Source organism: Barbus barbus (genome assembly GCF_936440315.1).
Source record: "Barbus barbus genome assembly, chromosome: 41".
In the NCBI taxonomy this organism is placed as follows: Eukaryota; Metazoa; Chordata; class Actinopteri; order Cypriniformes; family Cyprinidae; genus Barbus; species Barbus barbus.
In genome coordinates this window covers 24,192,201-24,216,808 of record NC_136719.1, presented here as the reverse complement: position 1 = coordinate 24,216,808, position 24,608 = coordinate 24,192,201, and the positions used below count along the sequence as shown (strand labels likewise).

Sequence of the window (24,608 nt, the reverse complement as noted above, 5' to 3'; positions counted from 1 at the left end):
AACAGATCTATTGCCAGGTGGTCACCCTAGTTGCATCGCGTGTTTGTCAATTTGGGGCGAGGCTATCAAGAAAGGGGTGTGATCTTTTTGGGTATCGGCATGTTTGTTTTAGTCATTTTAAATATCAAGTATTTGTCAGAAATAGCTTACTGCATCTTTAAAATATATAAATGATAAGTGCATCGTATACAAATGAAGATTTGTGATATGAACAACAAATGCAATCTATTATTTGTTCCAGAGCAAATAGTTTTGGCTGACTCATCACGTTATATAACTTGAATGCTGTATATCATAACACTGCCTTTGTTCTTTCGACTGAATAGCCTAGCAACTTTTATAATGGTTGTTGTAGTTGTTTATTAAATATTTTTATTGAATAAATAACTTTTATTTAAATAAAGGTGGTATTTAATAATATTATTTAGTATTGGCAAACAGTGTGTGTGTTCGTGATGGTGATTCGTTATATTATTCCACCATTAGAAGATGACAATGGATTGTTTTTGTGAGTCAACGGTAAAGACTTTTATATTGAAAGAGACTGAAACAGGGTTGTAAACAAGGAAGTTATTTGTATTTTCAGTGACATCTTGTAAGATGCAGCCAACAAATAAACTGAAAGTTCCCTTAACAGATGAAAGGATAGTACAACAAAGATATCGCTTTCCTCAGAGGACATTCAAATGTTTTATTGCGAATATGAGATTGAGCTAAAGAATGAATGTTGAATCAGATGCAGGTAATCACACTCGCTCAGTCTTTAGATTTGAATATGTGGCGGAAGGAAGAAGTTCTGCATAAAAGAGGGACACTCCGTTGTTTTCTGCGTTTGTTAATGAAAGGTGAGGATGCAGGACACAATCATACAAGGAGATTTGTGAAATGCAATCAGGTCCAATCAGTGTCGTTTGTGTTTTAGTGTCTAATAGGATTGGCTTTACACTCAATACCTCAGAAATGTGAACCAGAAGTCATTGTCCCCCGTCATGTTCTCCTTGAACTGCTGGAACCCAGTCCTGCTGCGTCGGAGCGGATCACCTTTGTCCTCCTTCTGGAAATGCCGGAAAGCTTTCAGCCTCCACGCACATATACAACGACTCCATGCTGCTTACAAGACCCTCAGAGCTCTGCCCGTTATAAACGCTGATCTGAGATCAGAACCGATATGTGCAGCATGTCAACGACAATCTCAAAGCTGATCTCAGGTCAGGCCTGTGGGAGAAGAAGCGGATTCTGATCTGAATTATTTCTCAGCATTCAAACAAACTGAAAGGAAGGAGCTGCTGTTTATGTTTAAATAAATATGAAGAGTGGCAACAACATTATGCTGCAAAAGGTGGGTATTAGCAAAATAAAACATTCGGCCATTATTAGACCTACAGCTCATTTTGGGTGTGCAATGCAGTACAATTATTTTGCTTATGTTCATTAATTTATGAAAACGTTATTTCAGAATGTTGTTACGTCCTAGGTGTCTAGGGGTTTAAGGAGAACGTAACATATTATTGGGGGCTCGTCCGGGATCTGAATTAAGTAGAAACTGCTTTATTGTGCTGTTTGAAAAAGTTGTAGAGAGCAACAGAACTAGTGTCTCCTTAATGCTTTTTTAATATATCTCTGAACTTTCAAAACGTTCATTAAGCAATGAATTAAGAAATAAGTTATTTCAGTATGAAACAGTATGGAATGTTACTTTTGGATTTCGACTGGACATTCTGAAACAAATTAAAAATGTTAGATGAACAGCCAACCAAAACATTTTAGAAAAAAAAACAAATGTTCCATGAATGATGTATAAATAATGTTTTCTGAGACGTTTAACGTTTTGAGAACATAAGACCAGAGAGCTCTGAACAAACGTTTTATGAACGTTACTGGAAGAACGCTTGTTTATAATTTCAGAGAACCTTGCCAGGATATTAGCCAACATTGTGAGAATGTTGCCTGTTAGCTGGGAAGGAAGTAAAAGAAGCAAAGCGCACACTTTGTCCTGGCATGTGACGTCTTTGACGCAGCAAGCTCCTGAAAAACGTGCTGACAGCTTATCGGCCTGTCCTTTCATCCTTAAACTTATCCTTCAATGAGCGTGTCCGTGCAGTAACACTGAAAAAAAATCATAAATAAAAGACGTATGATGTGTTTCTGTGCATGAATAGCTCTTAGTTTCACACTAGGAATTAGTACAGCAGAAAGTGACCTTGGTCTCCAAAGATACGGCAGAAAAAATCCAGCGTGTTAGTGACTCAGACAGATTGACTTCCGAGTCGTCTAATCAGAACTTTAAACAGAGACTCAAAGCCTCCGCTTCTGACTGATCTTCAGCTGATCTCCCTAAACATCATTCAGTGCTGGAGAAAATACTTTAAAACTAGCTAATTTGCTGCTTATTCAATGTACTTACTAAAATGACTTTTGTAAAACACATCATTGTCCATGTAGTTATGATTATAGTTAGGCCTATCTTTATAAGTATAGTTCAAACATATTTATTAACAAGAAAGGCCTGTTATAGTGTAATGTTTATTTATGTCGTGGGATGGTTAATGATGGTTTGTTGCTTCATTAGATGATCGAGATACACTATTGTTAGTGCAGTGACTAGCTAAAGTGTATTTTCAAATTAAGATAAATAAATTTTTTGCAAATATTTGCCTTAATAAAAGTAAAATGTTGTTTAAGTATTGTATCTATACTTTTAATTTAAAGAAGTTAAACTACTGTCAAAAATATCTATACCTAATACTCTATATATTTATCTTTATAGAGAAGTTATGTAGCAGGTTTTACTTAATATTTTGCTATACTGTATAGGAAAAGATAAAATTTGGATGAATCTGTTAATATTTTTCCCCTGCATTTTTATGTGAGCCCAATAAGCACATTTCATGAAAACTATTTTTAATTTCACAAACTGTTCTTGATAAAGAATGCATCAATTATTTCCAGGAATTGGTGCTTAGGAAATCTTCTGATTCTGACTTCTCGGGTACACAGGTCTAAACCATGTTTCTTGCATAAATGTTTTGGAAGTCATGCGGTCATATATGGTGTAAGTATTTCATTTTTGTTCTGTTGTATTTGTGTAAATGAACATGGGTTTATAGAAATAAAGCATATTAAGCACATTGTGAAAAAGGACCAAAATAGCTCCATTCATCTGCTAATTCAAAAGCAGAGTGTGATCGGGTCTTTGCAACGTTTCATAGGTTTCAAGTCCTTTTCTGAGATGTATTTTTATCCAAATGAATCACTGCAAACATTGTCATAATGTCTTTCTGAGCTCTTGAAAAAAATTGAATTTGTCTAATGCAGTACGTCACCCGGTGTCGTCGATCTATTCACCAAGCTGTGAAATAAATAAGCTTGCGTCTTCTCGTTTCACCTGTTGCTGCTCCAGGACTGTCAGGTCTTGAGGATGGGTCGGGGGTTATGGGATGTAATTAGAAGTTAAAAGTTGCAACTCCCACAGTAATTATTTATGGCAACAACACAATTATCTCTGCTGCTATGGTTACGATCACACCATGCAGGAGAAAGTTCAGGTGCAATTCATTCTAAATGAGATAAATGTTTCTCCCTCGTTGTCTTTACGTCATGGATTTGCTGCTTTCAAAACTCATTACAGACTCGCTAGCTAATCGAGTGAGAATGACAGTAGCAACAGGTTGCATGTGATCAGTAAACAGAGAGTAAGTTTGTTTCGGGTAGAAGTATGTTTTAAAATGACAATGCTGTTACCTTAGTTGTTTTGTGACAAATAAATATCATCTAATAGTCATATATTTAAGAAATTATTGTTTAAATAGATAGTTTGTAGCACTTAAACGAATTGACTTCAAATGAATCAGTGAGTCAGAATTTGAATCGGATTCTTTTGAATTCTGTTGAATCTGATTGAACTGAATTCAAAAGAATAGTTATTTATTAAATGCATGCCGTTTAAATGGTTTAAGAAGATACAGACTTAATTAACTTTGATTCTTTGAATTCACTTTCAAATAATTGACTTTGAATCGGTGAATCTGATTATTTTTAATCAGATTCATTTGAATCTGATTCAGTTGGATTCAACTGAGAATTATTCATTTGAATTCAGTGGAATCAGATGTTTTTGTATCAGATAAAGAAGAGTCGATCAGTTTGTTCGGATGGTTCATTGAATTCAAAGGAATCTGATTCAACCGAATTCAAATGAATCTGATTCAACCGAATTCAAATGAATCAGGTTCATTTCAATTCAGTTGAATCAGATTCCGTTGAATTCAATGAATCATCCGAACAAACTGATTGACTAATATGGTTTAAAGATTCATGTGAAGCCCTTTTTTGAGGCAGTTTATGTTTTTAAATTTGTAGCAAAATATGTTCATTCTAATGGAGATTTTTGTGATATGATCTAACTGATGTATATTTTAAAAGTTATTGCCCACTTGAGAATCTTCTTTGTATAAAAAAGTACAGCTAATGACTTTTTCAAAAGTGTCACTTGCCTAAAATTTAGCTGCGTTCAATGACCATATGCATCTGCCTAATTAATAATTATAAATGCAACATAATGGGTCTGTTCCAAGACATAGTGATCTGCCCTGTTGTCTGCTGTCAACATAGGCAGCTTGCTTGAAATGTATAAGTGATGGATTTAAACTGTCATTAGGATTTAGAACAGGGCCATTGACGCTCTATTTTTAAAATATATTTCATATTTAAATTAATTTGCAGGCACTGTTCACATGTTACGTGCACAACATTTAAAAGCATTTTCATAGGACAATTTTAGATGTAAAACAGGATGTTTCCATTTGTAATGACTCAGGATTGACATGCCTTCGTTTCCAGGTTACTGGGAAGGATAAACACTGACAGTAGAACGGTGGAGTATATAAAACAGTGTTCACTGAGGGGCCCGCATGGATAATTGAGTATTGTGTTTGAACAAGATCCAGCATTAGATTAATGATTTATTCAGGACTTACAACAGAGCTGGTACACGACACACTTCTGTCCGAAACGCCTCCAGGATTGTGTGGAAGAATGTTCCAGCTTTCAGAATCAGGCATTAGGTAAACGTTGTTTATGTATGTGACACCCTCTCGAAATGGTGCTATATAGGGTGACGAATTGTTGAATAAAGTCTTTTTTTTTTTTCTTTGCGCACAAAAAGTATTCTTGTAGCTTCGTAAAATTATGGTTGAACCACTGATGTCACATGGATTATTTTAACGATCTCCTTGGTATGTTTCTGAGCCTTGAAACTATACGGGAGGGTCAGAGAGCTCTCAGAATGCATCAAAAATATCTTAATTTGTGTTCCGAAGATGAACAAAGGTCTTATGGGTTTGGAACGACACGAGGGTGAGCAATTAAGACAGAATTTTCATTTTTTGGTGAACTATCTCTTTAACCACTACATCTGTTTCAGTTGGAAACACGTCATTATTCTGAAATAAAGTCAGCAGCTAATTTTGGTTCATGCGGACAGCAGAATTCCAGGGGAATGTTGTTTCAAAAGGTCAACGTTTCTTTGTAAACAGTGTCTTTTCTTCACCAAGAATCATTGTAAGGATAACTATAAGTAGGATAATTATATTAGTCTCCACACCTGCTTTGTCGTCTGTTGTTTTAAATACTCGCGTTCTTTGAAGCATGATGGATTCTGATTGGCTGTTTTATAAAGAGGTCATGAACTGCCTTTGTTTTTTTTTAATTTTGTATTGTTCTCTGAGGTCCATTTATAAAGATTTTTACATAAAAAAACATCATTTAGAAGTAATAAGCTACTTTCTGTCTGTTTTTGACCCCCCTCATCAGAACGCTCTGTTTGAATATGCGTGGAGGATTGTAGACTCAGAAGTAAACGCCCACTGCTAAGATTGGCTAACAGTTGTGTATGTTTGACAGAGTACATTCATTCCTCATAGATGGACGTTGCTGTGATTTAGGTCAGAAACGCATAAATAACTCAATACATATCAAACAATCTGTAAGAAGAGACAAAACAATAGTGAGCACGTAATGAAAACAGTTACGACATTACTTATTTATCCAATATAGTTGGCACAGCATCATCTTTTAGTTTCAATCTGTTGAATTGTGTCTTGTTTGTAAACGAATCCGCAGTAAAATGAAGTGAAGAAAGGACCAAGTGCTTACACTGATGTGGTCTGGATCTTCATTAAAAGATAAAGTTCATTCGCTCTTGGGATCAGAAGGAAGGCAACACAAACACTGTTTTTCTACAGTTTGGCACTGAACAGGGTCTTGTTGTCTTCAGAGCATCTTTATCGTTTGATTTTTGCGCGTTCCCGTCTCTCCTAAACACTACATGCGTGGATTGGTGGGCGGGGCTAAACAGGAAGTGACGTTGATCTTCTTCTGCGGAGGCAGTGCTTATCCACATCATAGAGTGGCACATTCCACAAGCTGTCTGGCAGCCCGGGCTCATGAAAGTACGTATAGTATGCCAAATACAAACAGAAAATCGTGCTACTGATATGCAGAAATGGACTTTGGCGTGCATATAATACTTAGTTTTCGCGTGCATATGATATGCAATTTGTTGGGTATACTCATAAAATATCCTCTTGGTCTCAGGCATGCTTTCACAAACGAGCTACAGGTGGAGGTAATTTGCCCTGAGAAGGAGAAGAAAGAGAGAGAGAGCAAAAACAAACACGGGGCATTCAACCACGCCCACACTTTTGTCATCAACAGTGAATCAAATTCAAGAACAATAATAATAAATATTCGTCCCTATGAACGTAACAACATCTACCCATTGCGTATCATGTGCACGGCAAAGTCCATTTCTGCGTATCAAAACATAAACTGGTGCTACTGATAGCACTTTTGGCAGACGTATAAGCTGTTTTTAGAGTAATAACAAAGCTTTGTGTTCTGAAACTTTTAGGGTGTTTTTATATAGGCCTACTATGACCTCTTATTTGTCAAAAGATCAAGAGAATTTTAGTTTCTCAGTTCATGACACCTTTAATCATTTATCAGCTGGAAAAAATCTTCAGAAAGTGATTCTAGCTATTCTCTGTGCCATTATCAGGCTGCTGTGTGGGCTTCCCTTTTCTCATATAATTACAACGATATTATTATCGTTATAGTTAACCTTTCCTCACGTGTATAGAGTTTGTGAAGACGCGTATAGAACTAATTCATGTTTGGCTCATACACGTCATTGAACTTCTGGGAGGAGAGAAGATCAATCTGTGCGTCTTCCGTGACAACCTAAATTAATAGATTTTTTTTATTATTTGGTTCTTTGGCAACAAGCAGGAAGATCAACATGTCTAAACGAGCTCAGGAGACTAACACACATTATACAGTTAGGTGAGGTTGCTTAGAAACAGCCATTAATGTATTGAAGATCATTGCATGTCTCTCACTCATCACATCACATAGCTCCAGTTCTTACAGAGGTGATGAGTTGGGGCTGAGCTGGTAACTAAAGCTTTGTAGGTTTGAGCACAGAATATTCACAAAATTCATTTAGCTTGAACCACCCAAAATTGAGACTCCATTAGTGTTTTTGTATGTACAGAAAAAAGAAGAGCTGCGGTCGTTGAAAAGAGAAGACAAGCCGGCAGCCTTGAGCTAATACTGCACCTCAGTCAGACTAATTACCCCTGGCACATCCTCCTCATCAAAGTGGGTGTTGTTTTAATTTAATGAAAGGCTATTCTACATTTGTGAAGTGAATAATAATAACTAACATCTTATACTAAACCTTGAAGCCTATCCATACAATGTTTTTTTATTTTTTTTAAACATATAACCCTTTTGCGTTAATAACAGGCAATATCGTTATTGTCTATATTATTATTCCCGAAAAGCTGCATCATCGCGTGGGTGGGACCAGTCAATCATTTGGCTCGTGGTTCTCATTGGTTCGTTCAGGTGGCTGCATGAATAAAAGTATGGAGACTGAGTCCAAGTAAGAGCAAACCGTAGATGGATAAAGAGTGACTCTATCAAAAGGACACGAGAACAAAGAAGTTTCAGCCAGCTTCCCCAAGTGATCGCCTTGACGCTTGGAGAACAAGAAGCTCTGTAGGTACTCAAGGTAATAGAGGAGATTTTGTGTTGGCACAGATATTAAACTGGTAAGACAAAGACATACCTAGAAAAGCAAAGATCTCAAACATTAGATGTATTTTTGAAACACCTCCCAGCAGAGAAGATTACATGAGGATGATAGTGCACTTAAAGCCTGTTTTCTTCTCTCGTACCGCTGTAGATGATGGAGTGGTATGTTTTGTTGTTGATGCTGAGCTTGCCAACCTTGAGTCAGGCAGATTGTTCAGCGCAATGTCTGAGATGCGCGCAACAGATCTCCGACCTGGACTCCGCAGTGAACCGCTTGGTAAGATTACTCCTTATTGTCAAACAGTTATCCAGATTTTGTTTACATGCGCTTAATTTTGCCATAGATGTGATGAATGAGAAGGAGATGAAAATGGCAAAACCGACAGAAATACATCAGAAATGCACTTTGTACCATGCACAATAAAATAAAGTTAGCATCTAACCAGAAGCAAATAATTGAACAAATTAAGCATGAATGGTAATGTAAATTATGGTCATTAATAATGACAGACAATGACTTCAAACTCAACTGAATACAAGTCAAGCCTTTATAAATGAAAAATAGAAAGGTCTCTCTGTAATAGAAAGATTAGAAAGGTCGCATCCTTTGTAAACTGGGCGCTTCTGGCGCGCGCATTCAGCACCATGGAGAGCGCGCTCCTTTAGATTATCATACTGGAGAAACCTATTAAACCTGAAAAAAATAATACATATTAGATATCTTTCCGCTGTAGAATTACAAATTCGGCATTAAACGTTTCGATTAAAAAAAACAAAAACAAATATAAGATGTTTTATTGATAAAATGCAACTTTATGGCATCAGACAATAAATCCAATTGATTCTAATCTTAATGTTTATTAAAAGCAAACTTTAAAAAAATATAAACGGTTCTTCAAACAACTAACTATTTTAGCTGCATTGAGTTCTCGAGTTACTATGATATTCTTTTGAGATTAAAAAGCACCAAGTGTTCTCTGCAGAACGTGATATTTACTAAATAACATGTTCTTTGAGGAACGTAAAACCCTGTAACTTTTATTTCCAAGAGTGCACAGAGCCAATCTTAACCTACTCTTCTCTCTGCAGACTTGCACTTTAGAATGCGAAGGAGCTGTTCCAGCTACCAGTACATTAGACAGATGTGAGACCGCTTTACAGGAGCTTTCAGATCAATTCGCGGACCTCCACCCCGACGCCGACGGAGAACGCGGCGCGTTAAACGCGGAGGATCTCCAAGAGAAGGCATCCAACCTGGTCAAACGATACGGGGGCTTCATCAAGAGGATCGATAAGAATAAAAAGAAGTTTTTCGCCTCACCCTGGAAGGAGAACGCTATTCTAAAAGGACTGTTCGGGAAGAAATACGGGGAATCGCTCTCGAAACCGGGCGAGCGAGACGTCCCGTCGATCACGGAAGATGAAAACGAATCGGGAGTTTACGATAACGACGTTCCTTTAAACGAAGTCAAACGCTACGGCGGGTTTCTCCGCAAATTCGGGCCAAAAAGAAGCAACTTTGTGGATAACAGCAGCCCGCAGGTGTTGCAGAAGAGATACGGCGGGTTTATGCGAAGAATTCGCCCGAAGTTGAGGTGGGACAACCAGAAGCGATATGGAGGGTTTTTACGGCGTCATTTTAAAATCTCCGTGCGCTCTGACGAAGAGCCCTCATCGTACGAGGACTATGCTTTATAGGCTATTATATCATAGATAACCCAACCAGAACTCATTAAGACAACGCATTTCAGTTTCCCCCACAAATGTGACCCTGGAGCACAAAACCAGCACAGGTCTATTTGTAGCAATAGCCAAAACGACACTGCATGGGTCAACATGACAGATTTTTCTTTTATGCCAAAAATCATTAGGATAGTAAGTACAGATCATGTTCCATGAAGATATTTTGTAAATTGCCTATACTGTACTTAGTATTAGCCTATGCATTGCTAAGAACTTCATTTGGACTACTTTAAAGGCGATTTTCTCAGTATTTAGATTTTTTTCGCACCCTCAGATTTTCAAATAGGCCTAGTTGTATCTCTGCCAAATATTTTGCTACCTTAACCATACATCAATGGAAAGCCTAGTTATTCAGCTTTCAGATGATGTAGAAATCTCAATTTCGAAAAATTGACCCTATGACTGGTTTTGTGGTCCAGGTCAAATGTCATGACCTTACATGTGTTGAGGCTGTTATGGCTGCTGACCTCTGGACACCATCAATCACCACTGTTAACCCATCATTCATGCACTCGGGACGCATCAGTGAGCACCACTTGTTGTTTCCCGTTAACTTTACTCCATGTAAGCAATCAGAACATCTTGCAGATAATGCTTGTTTAAGATGACCAATAAAGGGCAACAACTTTACCTGCTAAAATTGTTTGGAAAATACTTTGTGTGATTTATTGTGTGGCCATATTCCCGCTCATTACGATTGTTAAATTAAAGAGGAATTGTTACAATACATTTGATTGCTATTTTACTTAACGACTTACTAAGCTTAAACCCTTTTTTACTCTATTCCAAAGAGACATGGACATCTGAAAGTCAAAACCCACGTTGCACAATAACGCCACCTGCTGGTTAAAAAGTGTTACAGGTTAAATGTAACACTTGAAAAGTTTTTTTTTTTTCCTGAAGTATTGTGTTGAAGAAAGACTTAACGATACACAAAAAGCACCTCAGACCTTATGTCTCTTCTGTGAAACAGCTAAAACACCTTATTTTACTATGGTAAGAGTGTTAAGAAAAATGCAAAACGTGCAAAATTTTTCAATGACTGCCTATTCTTAAAATTTGACATTTGATCCCCAAACCCTTGGATATGACATTTAGGTCAATTTGCTGTATTTATTTTAAAAGACAAGATTGTCAATGTCCAGGTTAATACATTTCTTAATAATCAACTACGTCAATTACAGATTTCACTGTAAAGTATTTTCAGAAATACTAAGATGAAACATCAATATAGAAAAATTATAAGAGAAAATGTTATGTGAACAGTATAAATAACGAGCGTTATATCCAAAAAACATTCTAACTACAAATTATGCACACACTGGTCAACCATGAAATTAAGGACAAAATGTGCCTTACATTTAATAAAAAAACATCCTTAAAGGGACAGTTCACCCAAAAATTAAAATTCTGTCATTTATTCACCCTCAAGTTGTTCCGAATGTATGAATTTCTTTCTTCGGTTGAACACAAAAGAAGATATTTTGAAAAATGTTGGTAACCAAACTGTTGGCTGAAGCCATTGACTTCCATAGTATGAAGAAAAAAACACTATGGACGTTAAAGGCTACCAACAACTCTTTGGTTACCAAAATATCTTCTTTCATGTGCCACATAAGAAAAACTCACAGATTTGGAACAACATGAGGGTGAGTAAATGATGATTCATTTTTGGGTGCACTATCGCTTTAAACAATTCAGGCTATATTTTGCCAAATTGTAATTAGATTACAATTAAATCAAATGCAATGCAATGCAAAAAAAAGACATTCATTACCACACCATGGCTGTTTTTACAAAAAAAGTTGCAAATTAACTATAAAAAAGCAAAAAAAGATCATCCTCTATGTACAAATATAGAGGAAATAACACTTATATACACTGACATGTAAAACTGAACAAAACACGGTTTCAGGAGAATTTCACTCCTTCTGGTTGTCTCTCTGTTCTGTAGCCGCTTCCGCCTGCGGCCCAACAGTGTCCACAGTGGCAGTGTTTACGCTACTGACGGGTACCGCGACTACAGTGCCTCCCACGGCGCCCCCTACTGGTGCTGCCAGATTCTGCACCGTAGCTCCAGCTCCCACTGTGGGCAGCGTGACCAGCTGAAACGGACTGACCATTTTGACGATAGTGGGTGCCGTGGACCCCTGCGGAACCGCGGTGGTGCTAAACACGGTTAAATTAGAGCCTTCAGACTGGAGTTCGGTGCCTCCGGGTGACGTCAGCACCGTGTACCCGCCGATCAGGGGCGACTGGGACGAAGCGGACAGCACTTTGTCCAGCGTGATGCCGGTGAGCTGCGTGATGGGCAGGGTGAAGTGCATGGGTTGGGCGGGAGTGGAGGCCACGGTGGCGGGACCCGAAACGGCACGGGTCAGACGGGGGCGCTTGGCGGTGGGAGGCGAGGCCACGGGGGTCAAGGTCATCAGGACGTTGTTGAGGTGCTGCGATTTGCTCTTCAGTTCTTTAGTGCGTTTGCGATGCTCGTCACACTGTTGCTCTAGGGCTATAAATACACAAAGTTAAAGCTCACTTCACTTTCCTGTTCAAAAACACAATATGCACAAAAAATCTGTTGCTGGATAAAGAGATAAACCCAAAAACACGTACTGACCCACTAAGCTGCGCGTGTACTGCTCCCTACAGCGGTCCATCTGGCTTTTGTGACTGGCAAGAACTTTCTTCACCAAGTCCAACATCCCGAAGTTCTGCACTATATTGTTGAGCAAAGCAGCATCTGTTGACAGATTCAAGTAATGAACAATATCAAATCAGCCTGACGTTTAATAGAATATCTGTGTACATTTGCAGCAAATTAAATCAGAAATAAAAACACAAACAGACATAGAATATATTTACACAAATGTCTTGCTTGAATTTAAAAAAAAAAACTTAAAAAAAATACATATATCTCTATCATAAGATCATCTGTTATTTTTGTGTGTCTGTACATACTGTACATGTACATCTAAAAAAAATTGAATATGGTGAAAAAGTTTTGTAACTTATTTCAAAAAGTGAAACTTTCATATATTTTAGATTCATTATATGTAAAGTAAAACATTTCAAAGTTTTTTTTGTTTTAATTTTGATGATTAGAGCTCATGAAAGTCAAAAATCAGTATCTCAAAATATTAGAATATTTACATTTGAGTTTCAATTAATGACCATCTCTACAGTATAAATTCCGGGTATCTCTCGTTCTTTGAAACCACAATAATGGGGAAGACTGCTGACTTGGCAATGATCCAGAAAATGAACATTGAGGGCAAGTCACAGAGGGTCATTACTGAAAGGTGTGGCTGTTTACAGAGTGCTGTATCAAAGCATATTAAATACAAAGTTGACTGGAAGGAAGAATTTGGGTAGAAAAAGGTGCACAAGCAACAGGGATGACTGCAAGCTTGAGAATACTGTCAAGCAAAGCTGATTCAAACACTTGGGAGAGCTTCACAAGGAGTGGACTGAAGCTGGAGTCAGTGCATCAAGAGTCACCACGCTCAGACGTCTTCAGGAAAGGGCTACCAAGCCACTTCTGAACCAGAGACAACGTCAGAAGCGTCTTACCTGGGCTGTGGAGAAAAAGAACTGGACTGTTGCTGAGTGGTCCAAAGTCCTCTTTTAAGATGAAAGTAAATTTTGCATTTCATTTGGAAATCAAGGTCCCAGAGTCTGGAGGAAGAGTGGAGAGGCACAGAATCCATGTTGCTTGAAGTCCAGTGTGAAGTTTCCACAGTCAGTGATGATTTGGGCTGCCATGTCATCTGCTGGTGTTGGTCCACTGTGTTTTCTGAAGTCCACAGTCATCGCAGCCATCTACCAGGAAATTTTAGAGCACTTCATGCTTCCTTCTGATGACAAGCTTTATGGAGATGCTGATTTCATTTTCCAGCAGGACTTGGCACCTGCCCGCACTGCCAAAGGTACCAAAAGCTGGTTCAATGACCATGGTGTTACTGTGCTTGATTGGCCAGCAAACTCGCCTGACCTGAACCCCATAGAGAATCTATGGGCTATTGTCAAGAGGAAGATGAGAGACACCAGACCCAACAATGCAGATGACCCGAAGGCCGCTATCTAAGCAACCTGGGCTTCCATTACACCTGAGCAGTGCCACAGGCTGATTGCCTCCATGCCACGCCGCATCGATGCAGTAATTCATGCAAAAGGAGGCCCAACCAAGTATTGAGTGCATAGAAATGAACATACTTTTCAGAAGCCTGACATTTCTGTTTAAAATATCCTTTTTTGATTGATCTTATACAATATTCTAATTTTCTGAGACACTGAATTTTGGGTTTTCATTATCTGTAAGCCATAATCATCAAAATTTCAAGAAATAAAGGCTTGAAATATTTCACTCTATGTGTAATGAATCTATGTAATATATGGGTTTCACTTTCTGAAATGAGTGACAAAAAATATTGACCTTTTTCACGATATTCTAATTTTTTGAGATGTACCTGTATATATATATATATATAAATAATGATTAATGATGACATATATAAAATTATAATTACTCATATAATATTGATTACATAAAAAAATAAATCACATACATACATACATAAAACCTCTCTCTCTCTATATATATATATATATATATATTTGAATATAAAAATGTTATATGTATTCAAAACTATTGAAAATACATCAACATATATATAAAAAGTTTTATATCTTATAGCAATAATCACTACTATTATATAAAAAGCAATTATTATATAATACATATATTATTATTACTATATACATATATTATATATGTTACATGCACTCACAAACTGAACATTAAACAACAAGAATAATATAATCTATGTAAAATATTCTAAAATATAAACAATACATGAAAACATTATAGGAAAAATACTGATATTTTTATATAATAATGATTATATTTTAAAGACATACATATGCACAACTTGCCTATTACTCCCGGTTTCACAGACAAGTCTTAAGCCTAGTCCTAGACTAAAATGTAAATCAGAGCTGTTTCAACAGATCTTAAAACATGCATGTTTATAAAAATTACTTAAATGTCCTAATTGAACTATGGCCTAATCTTGGTTCAGGCTAAGCCCTGTCTATGAAACCAGGCCTAAAAAACTCATTTTAAGCACTGAAGCATTAAAGCCTGTGGATCAAAAGGTTTTTAAGATTTTGAAAAACAAATGAAGTTTAGTGTGTCTAAATGTTTGGCCAGTAGCAACTATGTGGCAAAAATAAAAAAGTCAAGTGGGTTCAAACTGATTGTAGCATCAGGTTGTTAAGCAAGAGCAAGAGGTTGACTGTAACTCTGACCTTTAACCTGAAGCGGTGGGTCTTGGATTCTCTCCTCCAGTCCCGTGAAAATCTCCTGGATCTCTGTCTGCAGGTCCTCCATCACCTCCTCCAGCAGCCCAGCATCCTTCAGTCCTCTCCAGAACGTCATGGTGTCCTCTGACATGGAGCAGAACGGCCGGTGAGAGCGTTAAACCCATTCACTACACAACTCAACTACAATACATCACAGAAATCTCTCACCTCCGATAGCTGTCACCCATTCTGTGCTGTCATCACCAGCATCTGCGGAAATCGAAGCTGAGGATCCATTCACTGAAACATATATACAAATGATTAATCACTACTCAAACCATTCAGTGGAACTAGTGTTGTCAAAAGACCCGGTACTTCGGTACCAAGTCGGTACTAAAAAAATTTAAATGTTACGGTACCACGTTTTCTTAAGTACCGGTGGTACCGTGTACCCGGTCAACCCGGTTCTTGACGCGCTTATCCGGAAGGTGCGCAGTTGCATCATCTTCATTAAAGCAATGAGACATGGCGACCGGTGGTGCTGCTGATGCGGTGGCTTTGAATCCACTTGTTGACAGGAAAGGAGGAAAGAGCCGCGTATGGAAATATTTTGGATTTGCGGCTGATGACCAGGGGAACATAATAGATCAACAAAAACCAATTTGCAAACGATGTCATCGAAGTTTTCTCTCAAAAGGAGGAAACACATCCAACTTAATAAAACACCTCAAAGACCGACATCCGGATCTAATGAAGGAGTTCAAGTTTCAATTTAATTTTATATTTATAGCTTCTGTTATAAATATTATACTATATTTTAATTTGAATGTCGGATTGAAATAAGCATCGCCATCTGCGTAGTTAATCGTTTGCCTAAGCGCGGTAGCCGTTATAGCGGCTACGCGAATATTAGAAAGTTTCTTTAACTATTTAATGCTCCTATAGCTTTTATTAGAGTAGGACATGACAGTATTTACTATTTTTACACACCAGAGGCTTTTAAATGACCTGTGTAGAGAATGTACAAATGTATGGTTAACATGTCCTAAATATCAGTCCGTCAGAAAAGCAGTTCTAGCTGGTTTAAAAAGTCCTTTAAAATTAAACAAACGCAGTTTGTCAAATTAAACACGTTTTATTGTTTTATCTTTATACCATTAATTTACATGACTTCATGTATCATCTAACATCAACTTACAGTTAGTGAACAATATATTTTTAAAACATTAATTAATTTGTGGAATGTTATTTAATACAAACACTTGGTCGTTCATAGTGCATGAAATAATGTCAACAGATAAAACTTTTGATTTTAAAAATGTATCAGTAAATTTTGAAATTAACCCTAAGAAGAATAATTGCTATATATAACTATTGTTTATTGTTAGGTCATGTTATCTAACAAATGGAATCTTATTGTAAAGTGTTTTTAATATTACAGTTCCCATATATTTAACAGTGATATCATATACACTTAATGTAATCTTATCTAAATTTATTATAAAACCTGAGGTTTATTTACTGAAAAGTTATATTTTAGCTAGTGTTGATGTAATGTTGCATTTGGTCAGACTCAGCCCATTGCTGAAGTATATTATATTTTCCTTTTACAGCTACAGGCAGAGGAAGACAATGAAACACCACAGCAAACACTGAAGCAGACAACAGTTACAGATGCTTTTCAGCGTCAGCAGAAATACGAAAAAAACTCACTTGAAGCAAGAAGACTGAACCGAGCAGTTGCTGAATTCATATGTATAGATCAAGTGCCTGTTTATACTGTTGAAAAATGTGGATTCCAGCAAATGCTTCATCACTTCAACCCAAAATACCAGCTTCCAAGCCGAAATTTTTTTATGTACACTGAGATTCCTCGCATCTACAATGACACCAGAGACCTCATAATCCAGCATCTCGGAGAGAAACCGTTTTACAGCTGCACAACAGATCTTTGGACAAGTAGAACTGCAGACACTTTCATGTCTGTAACTCTGCAGTACATTAGTAAATCGTGGGAACTACAATCCTGGTGTCTTGGCTGCTGTGGTCTCAACACAGATCACACTGCTGAAAGTTTAAAGGAGGCCTTTGAAGAGAAACTTGAAGACTGGAAGTTGGACATTGTAAGAATGTCAGGCATCACAACCGATAATGCCACAAATAACAAAAAGGCCTTTGAAGACTACACCTGGATTCCTTGTTTTGGACACAACCTCCACCTTGCTGTAAATAAGGCATTAGAGATAAACCGGGTGTCCGCAGCGCTGTCAAGGCTTCGAAAAACTATCTCTGCCTTCACAAGATCACCAAAACTTTCACGCCACCTGGCCAAAAAACAGACAGATCTGTCCTCTCCAGACCACAAACTCATTCATGATGAACCCACTCGCTGGAATTCTTCATACGATATGGTGGAACGTTTCTTGAAGCAGCAGCAGGTTGTCTGTGCTGTGCTGGCTGAAGACAGGAAAAAATGGCATCTGATGCCAAAAGACTCGGACATTACAGTTTTAGAAACTGTTAAAGCAGTTCTTGAGCCACTCAGTCCTTTTACAGACGCACTTAGTGGGGAAAAACATACCACCCTGTCCTCAGTCTTGCCATTACTCTGGAAGATATATGAATGTCTCAGTCGTGAACAAACTGACTCTGCATTAGCCTAAGAGATGAAGGAAAAGATAACCGAGTATCTTCAGCATCGCTATGATGACCTGCAGCTGCAGCTTCTTTTGAACACTGCAACTTACCTTGATCCAAGATTTAAGAACAGCTTTGTTTCTCTTAAGGATGATGTAAAGCAAAGTCTCCTGGATGAGGTAAGGAAAATGGGAAATGATGGAAGCACATCAGGTGCTCAGGTGTCTGGAGACTCAAGTCAAGTCAGGCCATCAAAAAAATCCAAATCTGACCTGAAGCAACTGCTTTCTACCATACAAGGGGAAAAGAAAGAAAAAGGGGAACCAACATCCTCAAGTCAAGAACAGCTTTCTGCAAGTGACGAGTTAGATGGTGAGTTCTTGGTGTACGGTCAGATGCCTGAGGTCAGTGCTGAGGACGATCCACTTTCCTGGTGGAAAACAAATATGGGTACACTACCTCAACTATCAGAGTTTGCCAGGAAGTATCTGTGCATTGCTGCATCAAGCTGTTCATCTGAACGAGTGTTCAGTACTGCAGGGTATATTGTAAGCCCAAGACGCTCAAGACTGACTCAGGAACATGTTGATATGTTAGTGTTTCTTTCTGAAAATCTGGAAATGGCAAAAAAGTAACTTATAGAAAACTGTAGGCCAGTGTAGTTTTGGGTGAAACTTTAAGCTTGGAGTAAGTGACATTGTTTACATTTTTTATTTTGTTCTTTTCAATGCTTGTAATTTATTTAGTTATTTAATTAGGCTACTCAGATGTATACAATCCTTGTAAAGCCATGGTTTTGTTTTAATTTATAATAATATTTTAGGTTATAAAGTGTTGTTCAGTCATGGCATATTTTATTTAATTTATAAGAATGTTTAAGTTTATAAATAAGAAGAGTGTTGTTCAGTCATGGCATATTTTATTTAATTTATAAAAATGTTTAAGTTTATAAATAAGAAGAGTGTTATTCAGTCATGGCATATTGTTGTTTTTTTAGGTTTGTAATTTTTTTTTTCTTTCAATTTTCATACTTTTATTACTTAAAAGTAATAATTTGATAACTTTAAATACAATTTTAAATAAGTAGAAAGAATGCCATTGATTTTTTGTACATTTTGTTTTTGTTAAAATTTATTAATAAAAATAGTGCATTGTTCAATTAGCATGTTTTTGTGTTTTGCTTTGGTACCGAAATTGGTACCGAGAACCGTGGATTTTCACTGGTATTGGTACCGAATACTGAAATTTTGGTACCGTGACATCCCTAAGTGGAACTATGAACAAACATTCTGAAGTGCAACAAAAAAGTGTGTCATACGTGACCCTGGACCACAAAACCAATCATAAGTGTCAATTTGTCAAAATTGATATTTATACATCACCTGAATAAATAAGCTTTCCATTGATGTATGGTTTGTTAGGATAGGACAGTATTTGGTTATTTGAAAATCTGGAATCTGAGGGTGCAAAAAAAAAAAAAAAGTTGTCCAAATTAAGTTCTTAGCAATGCATATTACTAATCATAAAATTAAGTTTTGATATTAACGGCAGGACATTTACTAAATATCTTCATGGGACATGATCTTTACTTAATATCCTAATGGTTTTTGGCATTAAAAAAATAAATTTTCACCCACATAATGTATTTTTAGACTGGTTTTGTGCTCCAGGGTCACATAAACATATGTGAAAGTCCATGCATAAACTGTCCAGAATCATCCTGTGTATTCATACCGTCCACGGAGGCAGGGGTCGCAGGAGCTGTTTCTGTGGACTGCTGGCTGCTGAGAGACACCCGTGACCCCACCAGGTCAATCTTGGTACTGCGGCAGGTGTTTGAACACAGTCTAGAGTGCTGATAGAAGTCCAGCTCACCTGAATCCATGATCTTCCTGTAGAAACAACCAAACAGAGCATTAATCTTGAACAAACTACATCATCATGATATCCAAATACAACCATTTACTTATCTTATTACGAACAATTCCTCAGTGCTCTATATCCCAAAGAAGAAAATACAATGTTTTGATATTTTCACTTGGAAATTGCTTTGCATTTATGGTACATACAAACACTATTGTTTAAATGTTTGGAGTCTTTTAAAAACATTTTTTTTAAAGATGACTCTTATGCTTCCTAAGGCTGTATATATGTGATCAAACAATCAAAAACAGTAAAAAATTTTAATATTATTACAACTCGAAATAACTATTTTCTATGCAAATATATGTTAAAATGTCATTTATTCCTGCGATGAAATGCTGAATTTTCAGCATCATTACTCCAGTCTTCAGTGTCATGTGATCCTTCAGAAATCATTCTAATAAGTTTGATTTGATTATGTTTATTAGCAATGTTGAAAACAGTTGTGCTGCTTCACATACATATCTATAAAATAGTCTCAAACAGTATTCATCGTAATGCACTGCACAAAAAGTAATAATATCATAAATTATAAAGGTCAGAAAATAATATCAGCACCTTCGGTGTTTTCATTTTTAGTTTGATAAACAATGAAATCTAAAACCATTATAAAACTGCCAGTGCTGAGATGCATTTCTAGTTTATATTCTTATATTCTGCCACAAACCTTAACATGGTCCCATTAAGGCGAATGGCTCTCTTCCAGTCCTTCAGCGTGGACTTTCCTGCTATATAGACAAACTCCTTGGGACTGATGAGATGCTCGTTCAGCTGGAACACAGCAGTGATGAATATGAAGCATTATGACGAGCACAGACACAGCGCCGGAAATGGAAAGCAGTTATATTAATTCAGGAACAGATAAACCTGTCTATGTGGCAAAGATATGCAGACAGTCTGTTACTCAGAGCAGCACATTTATAGCAAAATAAACAATGCAGGAGCTTCACAATCATTACTTACCGATCTTTTCTGAAATTATTCATGATGAGTGAACAATTTTCTTAATGTTTATAGAGAGATAAAGTTTAGATATGATAGTGAATATTGACATCTATTGCTGCTTACCACATTTTAGAAAAATTGAAAGGTCATCAAAACCATGAAATAACACTAATGAATGTATAATATTATGCAGCAACTACAACAGGCTTAATAACTCAAAAGTTTAAAAATATGATTGCAGAATTTTGACGCCGTTTTAGAAATACAGAATTTGTTGTTTTTACATAAAATGGGTAATCAGTGCTGTTTGCAAATAATTCATAATAATTAAAAAAAACATTGTAATAAAAATTAAGATGCATTTTCATTTTTTGATGCATTTAAGAAATATAGAATCTGTTGATTTTATGCAAGATGAGTAAACAGCACTGCTGCAAACATAATAGTAATTTAATAATATAAGCATAATAATGGCATTTTTTTTTTTTTTTAATTTCTAAAGGAAATTAATGCATTAACTAAAAGCAGAAGATGACAATAAACAGTGATTATCTGAATTGACTTGACAGCCCTAATTTAAGAACAAATCGTTAAATCAAAAAGAGAAAAATAAATAAACTGAAGTGTGTCTAAACAATGTTGCAGTGCTTTAAAACTGATTCTCTCACATATTTACCTGCACACATTTGATGTTGATCCCCGGACAAACAAACTTCTTCCAGACGAGGTTGGCTTTGCTGTCCCCACAGGTTATTGGGTAGAGAATATCACCCTCTACATCTGCATCTTCAGATATTTTCACTGTGTAAATATGAACATGGCATATTAAAAAAAATAATAATACCTTCATTAAGTCCATTAGCAAAATTATAATATGTTATATAAGGTTATTATATTATTAGCTAAACCATAAAAAATGTAATTACTTAAAATAAACATGATTTGAATAAATCATTCAAACTAAACAAAATAAAACTTACATAAGTGATATAGTTTAAAATAATAAAAATGTAATAAAAATACTAACTTTAAAGTTAAAATGAAAAAAAAAGAAGCAATTCAACACAAACACAACAAACAATAGTAGTATATCGATGATATTAAAACAAAACCGACATATGAAACAATGACGATATGAAAAGAACAGCTTAATACTTGAATAACTTCAATTATTGCAGCTTCTGCAAAAAGTGATGTTTTAAAACAAGAACAAATATCTACCAATGGGCCAAGTAAAAAAACTACTTAATTCAAAGGAAAAACAAGTTTTCATACCCTACTGGCAGATATTTGTTCTCGTTTAAAAAACCCAAACTCATAATTTTGTTCGATCTCTCAGAAAACAAGACTTCTTATGTACAATTTGCATCTCAAGTCAATGCATTTGGATTTAACACTGTGGAAAAAAGTTTTGTGTGTATGTCTGTGTTTTTGCAGTTTAATGACATGACTTAATTCTAAGTCTTTGTGTTCCAAGTTAAGACCTTTTTAGGTCTTCATTTGTGGAAGGGGCGAATTAAGACACGCATAAACTGGTAAAATCACTGTAATAAGCCCCTTTGAGTGGATTATTGCTCTGCTAGAGCGTCTTTAATCTGTGAAACGCAATTCCTACCCAACACAGTGTCCTTGGGCAGGGAGATAGTAGTGCTAGACTCAGCCTCGGACTCCATGGTTTGCTCCATAATGTTTTCCCTGTGCAGGAAAAGACAAAACCTGCTGTGAGTCTGGAAGAGGTGCATGATGGGAGGTGAAGATGGAGTCACAAAAGAGCTAAACGCTCACCCAGACCGCTCCAGATCCGTCGCCACCAGTATATTCTTCTCCTCCTCGGCGGATGAAGTCTGACCTGCAGTGTCAGGGGTCGTGACCACCACCACTTCCTCCATGTGGACGTTCACCTCAGAGGACGAGGCCATGAGGGCATCAGCATCTGACAGGTGTCAATCAGCATCTGAGGGGTGTGGAAAGGAAGTTGAATTTGATTTACTCACTGTTTATTACAAATAAGAGTACTGCATTGGTACCACAGTTATGAAACAATGCTCTGCTTCCAACCACACAAATATGGAAATTACTGTACACACACTGCAAAAAGTGTCTTATTTTCCAGCCCAAATGTTTAAAGATTCTTAAATCAAGATACATGAACTAAGAAGAGTTGGTTTCTAAGAAATTGGGCCAAATTAAATGAGTTTTTGAAACAAGAACACATATCTGCCAACTTAATTCAAAGGGAACATAAGTTTTCATACCCCTCTGGCAGATATTTGTATTGGTACCACAGTAAAATTACGAATTTACCTTATCTTTTTGAAACGATAACTTTGTATTCAAAAGACCTCTTTAAATACTATGGTAAACGTCCAATAGCATTACACATTTTATTAGTACAATCAATAATTGCATTCATTAATAATGACTGATTATATTAAGGATGTTTGCAGTCTTCAGCAGTGTTTTGAGCTTTATCGCTGAATGTTTGCGCTTTGCCCAAATTAAATACAAAAAAGTAGCGGTAGATATGTGCGTACGTGGAGGGGAAAAGGCCCAATTGAAATATCAGGCTGAAAAACAGAGTAATAATCGAAAGTTTACCCGCAAGAGTTTGAATCCGTGTTTAGGAAGCGCTGAGCAGAAAGAGGCTGCTGCGCATGCGCGCTCGTGACGTCGAATGAGTGCATGCTTAAAAGGGACAAGTGCTATTTTCTATTGGTTTATCAGAAATATTAACTGGAGGAAAGTTTGGGTTTTACCTAATAAATATCTCAGTGCAAATAAAATTAAAGAAACTGCATTGAAGATACCGCATAAATATTACCCTGCTTAACCAGATTTATTGAAGATATAGATGTAAATTGTTCATTGTGTGCAGGACACCCTGAAATGTTACCTCACATTGTCAATATACGAAGAGGTTATAACGGGAGGTTTCTAGATTTATAAATGACAAAGTGTTGTGCAACTTTCTTTTACTATTATGGACATGTAATATTCGTTTTTTGTACTATGACAAGAAGTTTGAAAATGAGGCTTACATAATTAATCTCTTGATTATACTTAAGTTTCATATTCATCGTACCTAAATTCAGCAATCAGAAACCTCTTTTTTCTGTGGTACTTAAGGAATTTGATATCTAAGCACCATTAAGGAGAGTACAAACAAAACAGCTGTAAAAACTGTGCATTCTTTTGGTGTATTTCAGTTATTACCCCGGTTTCACAGACAAGGCTTAAACCTAGTCCTAGACTAAAATGTAAGTCTGAGCTGTTTCAACTGAAATAAACTTGCACTGACTGATCTTAAAATATATCAGTGCCTTTGTTTTGTCTCAAAATGCACACCTGCAATGTTTTTTTTTATCTAAGTACGTTCATAAAAATGATTTAAATGTCCTAATTGAACTATGGCCTAATCCTGGTTTAGTCTAAGCACTGTTTGTGAAACTGGGCCATTGTGATTTAGTAAGGCCTTTCATTATTTTATTTGTTGACTTTATACAGACATGTATAGTTCATATGTGCTTTTTTATATTTTCTTTTATGTATACTCTTTGCACTTTTGTTCTGTATTTGTTCAAGCATTAATTGAAAAAAAAAGATGCATAAAAGGGAATGATAAAATGGACGGGATTAGCGGACTAAATAACCTTTTTTTGTGTGTGTTTAGATCTCTATTTTTATTTTATTTTACAGCTATTAATCTTTAATTCACTGTCCAGCGCTGAAGAGGCACAGTTACTTTTCTGAGATTTCAATGTTGCACAATAGAGAATTTGTGCTTTCTGAGCCTCCTTGTGCAAAGTTCACAACAAGTTGGTTTCATAGTTAACGGTAAGTAGCCTACACAAAGTAGGCTATACGAAGCAATAAAATTAAATTTACATCAAAAAAGTTGGACTGAATTCTAATTTTCATTTACATTTATGCAGCTCACAGATGCTTTTATCCAAAGCGACTTA

General features: G+C 36.5%; 2 protein-coding genes across 3 annotated transcripts; one reads left to right on the top strand and one right to left on the bottom strand.

Moving 5' to 3' along the window:
- The first annotated feature begins 7,967 nt into the window (after positions 1 to 7,967).
- Positions 7,968 to 9,830, top strand: LOC306860818 (proenkephalin-B-like). Its single transcript, XM_079402761.1, has 3 exons — positions 7,968 to 8,074; positions 8,249 to 8,374; positions 9,187 to 9,830. The coding sequence occupies exons 2-3, from the start codon at positions 8,249 to 8,251 to the stop codon at positions 9,793 to 9,795; spliced, it is 735 nt and encodes a 244-aa protein (XP_079258887.1). The 5' UTR covers positions 7,968 to 8,074; the 3' UTR covers positions 9,796 to 9,830.
- A 1,092-nt stretch (positions 9,831 to 10,922) lies between these two features.
- LOC306860154 (glucocorticoid modulatory element-binding protein 2-like) lies at positions 10,923 to 23,318 on the bottom strand. Of its 2 annotated transcripts, XM_079401708.1 has the most exons (11): positions 23,245 to 23,318; positions 22,432 to 22,600; positions 22,262 to 22,341; positions 21,323 to 21,447; positions 20,369 to 20,472; positions 19,513 to 19,670; positions 19,161 to 19,235; positions 15,370 to 15,441; positions 15,148 to 15,285; positions 12,458 to 12,580; positions 10,923 to 12,349 (listed from the first exon to the last, which is right to left on the bottom strand). In XM_079401708.1, the coding sequence occupies exons 2-11, from the start codon at positions 22,563 to 22,565 to the stop codon at positions 11,763 to 11,765; spliced, it is 1,596 nt and encodes a 531-aa protein (XP_079257834.1). In that variant the 5' UTR covers positions 22,566 to 22,600; positions 23,245 to 23,318; the 3' UTR covers positions 10,923 to 11,762. The 2 variants fall into 2 exon arrangements, with proteins under 2 accessions (XP_079257834.1, XP_079257835.1); XM_079401709.1 differs by lacking the exon at positions 19,161 to 19,235 and having other exon boundaries at positions 10,930 to 12,349; positions 23,245 to 23,298.
- Between the last annotated feature and the right edge of the window lie 1,290 nt (positions 23,319 to 24,608).